Source organism: Harpegnathos saltator, unplaced genomic scaffold, assembly GCF_003227715.2.
Source record: "Harpegnathos saltator strain DR-91 unplaced genomic scaffold, Hsal_v8.6 scaffold175, whole genome shotgun sequence".
NCBI classification, from domain to species: domain Eukaryota; kingdom Metazoa; phylum Arthropoda; class Insecta; order Hymenoptera; family Formicidae; genus Harpegnathos; species Harpegnathos saltator.
The window spans coordinates 638,179-648,627 of NW_020229956.1; the positions used below are offsets into that span (position 1 = coordinate 638,179).

Genomic DNA, 10,449 nt, shown 5'->3' on the forward strand with positions numbered 1-10,449 from the left:
CGCGCAGATGTTCACGAGCGAACACTACCCTTGACGGAGGGATCAAATTGCAAGTTCGCAAACACGGCGATAGCCGCGGGCGAATTAGCGGAAGCGATCTTTCAGCGGACGAACGTTCTCGAGTAGACAGCCCCGGGAGCCGCGGAGGCTTCCCTATATACGAACAACAGGGTGGCGTGATAAGAAACTAAGAAACGTGATGTGTGAAGAACTCTCCCAGTGTGAATTTGAAAAACCACCGTCAGTGGTATCCAGCCGAGTCGAAATTTTCGCGCTATTCTCGACCTCAACTATCCGACCTCCGTGGATCCTCCTGGAAGACCAATGCAGATTTTATTCAACGTACAAAAATGAAAGCCTTACTCTCTCAGCGCTCGCAAGCAGCGGAAAGCGCATAATTTGCCATTTATAGATTCTTACGGGGACCTCAGAGGCAAAAATTAAATATAATAGATTGATACAGACTTCACAGTTATTAATTAAATTACCGCATAATTTTTATATAAAACTTCAAGTTCCAATCGGCACTTTTTATTCGTCATTAATTTGCCATTTGTAGATTTCTAAAATGCTTCTTCGACAGAATTGTAAATTAAACACAAAAGAGATCGATACAGGATTTAGGATAATACATGGATTATTAAGATCGAAAGTAGAATCCAAATTTCTCGACTCGAGAATGGAGGTTTGATTTATATAGAAACGGACGTCTCCTGCTCAGCGCTTTTAAATTCCAGGAAACGTATGGCTGGCCACTTGTAGATTCTTAAGAGGAGTTCTAGTAACGGCATAGTTGCAGAGTAAACACAGTGAAAAGAGGCTTTAGAATATTAAACCAGCGCTAAATGGAATATCGAGGTCGAAAGCAGGGTATCGAATTTCGACTGGCGTACGGGAATTTTCAACGAGTAAAACCAACGCGATTTTACGCCTCGATGAAATATTAATTTCTAGTACCCTCCTTGCGCGGGATTATAACTTCATGTACAGTTAGGCCGATCACGGGGAAACGAAGATGGATTTATGTGTTCTCCAGTCATTAACCTCACGGTCGAGCGTCATTAGAAGGTATGATGAGATTGCGCGGGATGGAATTAGCTGAGCAATTTGAATTCGCATATCCACGTCACCACCGCGAATACGTGAATTCTAACATCAGGGTACCCGACGCGCACGTGTACGTGTGCAAGCGAGTATGAATCGTGCGAAAAGACAAGAAGATTCGTTCGCCACTACGTGACAGAAATAAATTTTACGAAGATTTCAGCAGAGATCTGCATGAGCGTTCGCACGACCGACAGCTTGGCCGATCCGCGGAGCGGATGAGCCATTTTATTCTCTTTTTGCGAGTCTCCGCGTGTTAATTAAGAATCGATCGTTCTTTATCGCGATGACGGGAGAGAGAGAGAGAGAGAGAGAAAGAGGAATCCATACCTGATAATTTGCGGGTCTCTCTCGCTAACTTTCACTCTTACTCACGTGATCATCGCCCTTCTCTCTTTCCGCCAGAATGATCCGCGGTTCTCCGGAGAAATTCTTCGCGGCTGCAATCGCCGCCTCTCGACGCAGCTGCGTAACTCGCAGGAAGTCCACGCCGTTAGCCGGATTCCCGTGACTTATCGATTAGTGCGTTTTACAAGGCAGCAATAGCAGCAGAGAACATTTTCGCGAGAACAATTTCTCTCCCCTTCCCCCTCTCCTCTCAGCATCTTCCGAGATCTCGAATGCTTCTAACGTAGCGGCGCGCGTATAGTAATTATTTAATCACTTTACGCTTGGCTGAGTTTACACGTACATCAAGTATCATCGCGTGATACTTTGCGATGGTATTCTCGTGGATCATTTTTATTTTCATCCATATACAATAAATAATTGTCCATCATTAATATATGCAAGCCAGGTTGGAGCGCACCAGGTCAAGCCGGATTTAATTTTTTTGAATTTTTCGAATCTTAATAACGGATGATGAAGGGTGATGAATGGTTGATAGAGAGATATCGAGGTACAATTTATTCTACTTCCATCGGACAATCATTTAATGTAGTATTTTCGGTTAGGGTGTTGTTTGTTGGTTCTTTATTCTCTATACTACTACTGCCCTTAAGTTTGCTGTCTTTTGAACTCTGTGAGCGAGTGCAAGACTTTGTACAGTTAATAGATTTATTCATCGCTACCTTTGATTGTCTTTCTACTTTCTGCAACATGTCTTTTAAATGCATCTTCCCAAATCTTCGAAACTTGAAATTAGGTAGGAGTCTTAATTCGCCGCTCCATGTCCTCAACATTTCATATTGTACTGGATTTAAAATATCAGGAATCTCTGCAACAAAGTAACATCAATCAAATCACACATTACCATCCAACATCCACAGTCTGAGGGCAGAATTTTATCCAGATGAAGATATAAGTACCAATCCCACAAGTATCAAACTCTTCTTGCTCCCTTTTTTTGGTCATCCTTATTATATCTTCTCTATTAGCGTGTTGTCTACCTCTTTTTCCTCCTACAGAGTGCTTAATAGCAATTTGTTCTAGTTCCTCGTCATTTCTTCCAATATATCTTCACATAAAAGTTAACAAGTATAAACATATAAATAAAGACTCTGTTGAATCCAGAAAATCACTGTCTATTTTAAAGGTTCTCACAATACTTGAGCGATAAAACTTACTTTAAAAGTAATTCTGCTGTGAGTTCAGCAGTATACGGACATACATCAGGAACAATATTCTGTTGAATCCACATTATTTTCTCCCCTATCAAATTTTGTTTTATTGTACCAGCCATTTTAATTTTTTGTCTATTTAACATTCTGAAGAGCAAAATATATATTTAGCTTATGCAACACTTTATTTTAAGACAGCTGGACTGAATTATATCCAGTATAAATGTAAAGTTTATCCAGCATAAATATAAATGTTTATTACTTACTTTTTGCTCTTTTTTGCAATTGCAGTGATTTTTCGACTATTTGGATGTAAAATTTTCTTCGCCTTTGCAATTTCCTTTTGCATTGTTGTAGACTGAAAGCATAATGAAAATAAGACAGTAATAAAATATTAACAACTCATTAAACTTTTTATACCATCCGTTATGTAATATATGTTTCTTTACCATGTTTGATGCATCGATTATGCCTGTCCTTTTAATTATAACAACTTATAGAAGAAATAATTCACTGTTGATAATTCTATATAAACTCTCATAGGTTAAATCATAAAACACACACACACATCATGTGCTCGTATTTCTTTACGTTTACCACCGACGAGATACTATAAAGACTGCTGGTCTTACGGGATTTACGCGTACCAGAGAAATCTCGCTGTGCACTAGCGCCCTCTAAGGAATATCGTGGCCGGAATATGAAACATAACTCGAATAAGCACAGATGGTAACAGATATGAAGTAGCGAATAAAAGGTATCGGAAAGTATCCAAAGAGGCCGAATATTGAAAACAGGCCGAAAATGTATGTGTATTTATTTATTCATGTTTGCAAATGTATACGGTAAAGTGCCATATTAATCGGTGCTCAACCTGTTTTCTACATTCTTGTGTGCATTTTATCGAATGATATTGCAGATAAAAGAAATTAAAAAAAATAATAAATAATAATTGATAAATAATTAATACAACTTAATAAATCTTTATAATCTTATTATTTAATAAAATCAGCATAAAAGAGTACGGAAAAGTTTCGGTGTATTTTGGTTCTATATATATACATATATACATATATATATAATACATATACACACATATATACACTGCTTAAAAAAATTATAGCATAGATAATTTATTGCCGAAAATTGGTCAACTTTTACTGGCGGATTACTTCGCGAAGAATTATTGTAGACTAAAAACTTTTGTTTCAAAATGAAACTTGAAGTCTCTACTTTAAGAGAATGTATCTCCATTTTTTGCATGCGATGCAACCCTACTCCTGTAACTCCTGACATCTGAGGGCATGTTTGATATACTGAAAATTGCAAAGTTTGACGGAATGCACGAACGTGGACAATTTTTTTCGGGGACGCCGTTTGCATCGTCATAAAGTTCCAATCTTCCTCTTCAATTTGAAAAAAATGGAGTCGCTACAATTTTTTTTCACAAAGTTACAGCTCTTCAAAAATATCGTTGTTTTTGACCTTCGGACCAAGTACCGGCGGATTAAATAACTGGAAACCATAGTGGAACAACGGAAAAAGTGATTGTTGACATACGCACGCAAGCACGTATGCATGTTTTTCAGCTCCTGGCTCCTGTTTTGACCACAGCCAACATTCCTAGCATCGGCAAACAAACTCTCTCCGTATTCTCCACGACTTCGTATGATTTTTGAAGGGCTGTAACTTTGCGAAAAAATTGTAGCAACTTCATTTTTTTTTCAAATTGAAGGGAAAGATTTGAACTTTATGACGATGCAAACGGTGTCCCCGAAAAAGAATTGTCCATGTCCGTGCATTCCGTCAAACTTTGCAATTTTCAGTATACTAAACATTCCCTCAGATGTCAGGGGTTACAGGGGTTACAGGAGTAGGAGTGCATTGCATGCAAAAAATTGAGATACATTCTTAAAATAGAGACTTCAAGCTTCATTATGAAAAAAAAAATCATTAGTCTACAATAATTTTTCGCGACGTAATCGCTAATCAAAGTTGGCCAATTTTCGGCAATAAATTATCTATGCCATAATTCTTTCGAGCAGTAGTATATAAACTAGGCATATGCATTGATAATATAAGAATAGTATTCTGAATGAATGATTGTATCTCAGTTAACTAGTGCGTAACAGTTACGTAACTTAAGCATATAAAAAAATAATGTTATATTTTACAGTTATGATGACAAGATGTGTATGTATATGTGTGTGTAGCATTATGAGATTTAAGAAAATTTGGAATAAATTTTATTATAAATATACATACACTGGCATTCCTTGAGTTATTAATTCGAAGTTGAAATAATACTGAAATTGCAATTGAAAACACATACAAAGTGTCTTATAATTCGTCCCAAAAAATTCGTGGAGACATTAAGCGAATTAAGATAAATAAAATAAAACATAAATACTATATATCATTCTGCGATATTCGCAATAATTATCGTTATTAATTACAGAAATCTAACGAAAGAGTACGCTGAGATGATATCCTTCTTTCCTTTCCTTCCTTCAATGTATGGCTCTGGACTTGTGGGAATAGGCCCCTACGCCATCCTTCTCGATAAAAGAAGTAAAAGGAAAACAGGAACAATGTGTACGTTGACCCTACGATCAAAATATATACGCAATTACAGGGACCACATCCAACCGCCGCGGAGGCGAACAAAAAGCCCGAGATGTATCGAAAAAGCATCGAAGCCACTCCAGCCAAAGAGCTTACTTGATCCAGCACAATAAGAGGAAGGTCAACGCGCTACTATTTGTGTTTTATCTCGCCGCTCCTACGTCTTGCCACACGTCGCCAACAGTTGCTGGATCGATTGAGCCATGCTGTGGCCAGAGCGGCTACGAAAAACCTCCATCCATCTCGGCACTCGTTTATTCGTAAGATATCTGTAATTAATAAACTGTTACGAAAATCGAAAAACGCTATGGAATATATATATGTATCTTAATCCAGTCTATATTTCCACGAGCTCTGTAAAAATTGTTTCGTGACACCTTATATACAGGATATCACATAACAACTGTTGCACAACTCGTGAAGAAATAGAGCGGGTAAAGACAAATGTAGTAATACATTATACTTTTATAATCAACATTGTCGCCACCGCCATCGCCGTCGTCGTCGCCGCCTCGTCGGCGGTAGAAAAAAGCCAAGCGACTGAAGAAAAGAAAAATTCTCATTAATCGCATCAAGTTGCAATTACGTGTTTCGAAATTACAATCCACGAAAGATGAAAAATTCATAGGCTTCAAAATGACCATGACACAATAATTATAGAAACATGAATGATAAAGTGTTAATTCAGACCCAAAATAAGATCCACACAAATTGCAACGACGTCCGTCTATTCTATATCGAGAAAATAAAACTAAAAAGTCACGACCGATAGATGCGAAAATAACGTGTCACCGGGTATAAGCTACAAAATTATTTGCTGTAAGACGTCAATCTAGGTTCGAAATAAGATTGATCCGTGCAAACCGCATCGAGCTGAGATCACGCGTTTCTAAAATATAAGCCACGAAAGATGGAAAAATGACAGGCATGGAAATGAAATATAAAATATGGAAATATGCATGATAAGGTTTTAATCTAGACCCGAAATAAGAAAGATCCTCGCAAATTATAGCAAGGTGCGCGTATTCGTTATCGTGAAATTAAAGCGGAAAGTTCAAGGCCGACCGGAGCGAAAATGACGTGTCACCGGGTATAAGCTACAAAATTATTTGCTGTAAGATGTCAATCTAGGTTCGATATAAGATTGATCCGTGCAAACCGCATCGAGCTGAGATCACGCGTTTCTAAGATATAAGCCACGAAAGATGGAAAAATGACAGGCATGGAAATGAAATATAAAATATGGAAATATGCATGATAAGGTTTTAATCTAGACCCGAAATAAGAAAGATCCTCGCAAATTATAGCAAGGTGCGCGTATTCGTTATCGTGAAATTAAAGCGGAAAGTTCAAGGCCGACCGGAGCGAAAATGACGTGTCACCGGGTATAAGCTACAAAATTATTTGCTGTAAGATGTCAATCTAGGTTCGATATAAGATTGATCCGTGCAAACCGCATCGAGCTGAGATCACGCGTTTCTAAGATATAAGCCACGAAAGATGGAAAAATGACAGGCATGGAAATGAAATATAAAATATGGAAATATGCATGATAAGGTTTTAATCTAGACCCGAAATAAGAAAGATCCTCGCAAATTATAGCAAGGTGCGCGTATTCGTTATCGTGAAATTAAAGCGGAAAGTTCAAGGCCGACCGGAGCGAAAATGACGTGTCACCGGGTATAAGCTACAAAATTATTTGCTGTAAGATGTCAATCTAGGTTCGATATAAGATTGATCCGTGCAAACCGCATCGAGCTGAGATCACGCGTTTCTAAGATATAAGCCACGAAAGATGGAAAAATGACAGGCATGGAAATGAAATATAAAATATGGAAATATGCATGATAAGGTTTTAATCTAGACCCGAAATAAGAAAGATCCTCGCAAATTATAGCAAGGTGCGCGTATTCGTTATCGTGAAATTAAAGCGGAAAGTTCAAGGCCGACCGGAGCGAAAATGACGTGTCACCGGGTATAAGCTACAAAATTATTTGCTGTAAGATGTCAATCTAGGTTCGATATAAGATTGATCCGTGCAAACCGCATCGAGCTGAGATCACGCGTTTCTAAGATATAAGCCACGAAAGATGGAAAAATGACAGGCATGGAAATGAAATATAAAATATGGAAATATGCATGATAAGGTTTTAATCTAGACCCGAAATAAGAAAGATCCTCGCAAATTATAGCAAGGTGCGCGTATTCGTTATCGTGAAATTAAAGCGGAAAGTTCAAGGCCGACCGGAGCGAAAATGACGTGTCACCGGGTATAAGCTACAAAATTATTTGCTGTAAGATGTCAATCTAGGTTCGATATAAGATTGATCCGTGCAAACCGCATCGAGCTGAGATCACGCGTTTCTAAGATATAAGCCACGAAAGATGGAAAAATGACAGGCATGGAAATGAAATATAAAATATGGAAATATGCATGATAAGGTTTTAATCTAGACCCGAAATAAGAAAGATCCTCGCAAATTATAGCAAGGTGCGCGTATTCGTTATCGTGAAATTAAAGCGGAAAGTTCAAGGCCGACCGGAGCGAAAATGACGTGTCACCGGGTATAAGCTACAAAATTATTTGCTGTAAGATGTCAATCTAGGTTCGATATAAGATTGATCCGTGCAAACCGCATCGAGCTGAGATCACGCGTTTCTAAGATATAAGCCACGAAAGATGGAAAAATGACAGGCATGGAAATGAAATATAAAATATGGAAATATGCATGATAAGGTTTTAATCTAGACCCGAAATAAGAAAGATCCTCGCAAATTATAGCAAGGTGCGCGTATTCGTTATCGTGAAATTAAAGCGGAAAGTTCAAGGCCGACCGGAGCGAAAATGACGTGTCACCGGGTATAAGCTACAAAATTATTTGCTGTAAGATGTCAATCTAGGTTCGATATAAGATTGATCCGTGCAAACCGCATCGAGCTGAGATCACGCGTTTCTAAGATATAAGCCACGAAAGATGGAAAAATGACAGGCATGGAAATGAAATATAAAATATGGAAATATGCATGATAAGGTTTTAATCTAGACCCGAAATAAGAAAGATCCTCGCAAATTATAGCAAGGTGCGCGTATTCGTTATCGTGAAATTAAAGCGGAAAGTTCAAGGCCGACCGGAGCGAAAATGACGTGTCACCGGGTATAAGCTACAAAATTATTTGCTGTAAGATGTCAATCTAGGTTCGATATAAGATTGATCCGTGCAAACCGCATCGAGCTGAGATCACGCGTTTCTAAGATATAAGCCACGAAAGATGGAAAAATGACAGGCATGGAAATGAAATATAAAATATGGAAATATGCATGATAAGGTTTTAATCTAGACCCGAAATAAGAAAGATCCTCGCAAATTATAGCAAGGTGCGCGTATTCGTTATCGTGAAATTAAAGCGGAAAGTTCAAGGCCGACCGGAGCGAAAATGACGTGTCACCGGGTATAAGCTACAAAATTATTTGCTGTAAGATGTCAATCTAGGTTCGATATAAGATTGATCCGTGCAAACCGCATCGAGCTGAGATCACGCGTTTCTAAGATATAAGCCACGAAAGATGGAAAAATGACAGGCATGGAAATGAAATATAAAATATGGAAATATGCATGATAAGGTTTTAATCTAGACCCGAAATAAGAAAGATCCTCGCAAATTATAGCAAGGTGCGCGTATTCGTTATCGTGAAATTAAAGCGGAAAGTTCAAGGCCGACCGGAGCGAAAATGACGTGTCACCGGGTATAAGCTACAAAATTATTTGCTGTAAGATGTCAATCTAGGTTCGATATAAGATTGATCCGTGCAAACCGCATCGAGCTGAGATCACGCGTTTCTAAGATATAAGCCACGAAAGATGGAAAAATGACAGGCATGGAAATGAAATATAAAATATGGAAATATGCATGATAAGGTTTTAATCTAGACCCGAAATAAGAAAGATCCTCGCAAATTATAGCAAGGTGCGCGTATTCGTTATCGTGAAATTAAAGCGGAAAGTTCAAGGCCGACCGGAGCGAAAATGACGTGTCACCGGGTATAAGCTACAAAATTATTTGCTGTAAGATGTCAATCTAGGTTCGATATAAGATTGATCCGTGCAAACCGCATCGAGCTGAGATCACGCGTTTCTAAGATATAAGCCACGAAAGATGGAAAAATGACAGGCATGGAAATGAAATATAAAATATGGAAATATGCATGATAAGGTTTTAATCTAGACCCGAAATAAGAAAGATCCTCGCAAATTATAGCAAGGTGCGCGTATTCGTTATCGTGAAATTAAAGCGGAAAGTTCAAGGCCGACCGGAGCGAAAATGACGTGTCACCGGGTATAAGCTACAAAATTATTTGCTGTAAGATGTCAATCTAGGTTCGATATAAGATTGATCCGTGCAAACCGCATCGAGCTGAGATCACGCGTTTCTAAGATATAAGCCACGAAAGATGGAAAAATGACAGGCATGGAAATGAAATATAAAATATGGAAATATGCATGATAAGGTTTTAATCTAGACCCGAAATAAGAAAGATCCTCGCAAATTATAGCAAGGTGCGCGTATTCGTTATCGTGAAATTAAAGCGGAAAGTTCAAGGCCGACCGGAGCGAAATGACGTGTCACCGGGTATAAGCTACAAAATTATTTGCTGTAAGATGTCAATCTAGGTTCGATATAAGATTGATCCGTGCAAACCGCATCGAGCTGAGATCACGCGTTTCTAAGATATAAGCCACGAAAGATGGAAAAATGACAGGCATGGAAATGAAATATAAAATATGGAAATATGCATGATAAGGTTTCAATCTAGACCCGAAATAAGAAGATCCTCGCAAAATTATAGCAAGGTGCGCGTATTCGTTATCGTGAAATTAAAGCGGAAAGTTCAAGGCCGACCGGAGCGAAAATGACGTGTCACCGGGTATAAGCTACAAAATTATTTGCTGTAAGATGTCAATCTAGGTTCGATATAAGATTGATCCGTGCAAACCGCATCCGAGCTGAGATCACGCGTTTCTAAGATATAAGCCACGAAAGATGGAAAAATGGACAGGCATGGAAATGAAATATTTAAAATATGGAAATATGCATTGATAAGGTTTTAATCTAGACCCGAAATAAGAAAGATTCCTCGCAAATATAGCAAGGTGCGCGTATT

At 38.3% G+C, this 10,449-nt stretch overlaps 1 protein-coding gene across 1 annotated transcript; it reads right to left on the bottom strand.

The window, feature by feature from the left end:
- Window positions 1-1,829: 1,829 nt before the first annotated feature.
- Window positions 1,830-3,285, bottom strand: LOC105181841 (translation machinery-associated protein 16 homolog). The gene is made up of 5 exons (XM_011138858.3): window positions 3,113-3,285; window positions 2,930-3,021; window positions 2,670-2,810; window positions 2,412-2,560; window positions 1,830-2,320 (listed from the first exon to the last, which is right to left on the bottom strand). The coding sequence occupies exons 1-5, from the start codon at window positions 3,113-3,115 to the stop codon at window positions 2,010-2,012; spliced, it is 696 nt and encodes a 231-aa protein (XP_011137160.1). The 5' UTR covers window positions 3,116-3,285; the 3' UTR covers window positions 1,830-2,009.
- Between the last annotated feature and the right edge of the window lie 7,164 nt (window positions 3,286-10,449).

What these genes read in the sequence shown, in the direction of transcription:
- LOC105181841 (XM_011138858.3), bottom strand. An exon ending in ACAGCAGAATTACTTTTAAA is followed by an intron (nt 2,561 to 2,669) that starts GTAAGTTTTATC and finishes TTTTATGTGAAG; the next exon opens with ATATATTGGAAGAAATGACG. An exon ending in GTTTGATACTTGTGGGATTG is followed by an intron (nt 2,321 to 2,411) that starts GTACTTATATCT and finishes ACTTTGTTGCAG; the next exon opens with AGATTCCTGATATTTTAAAT.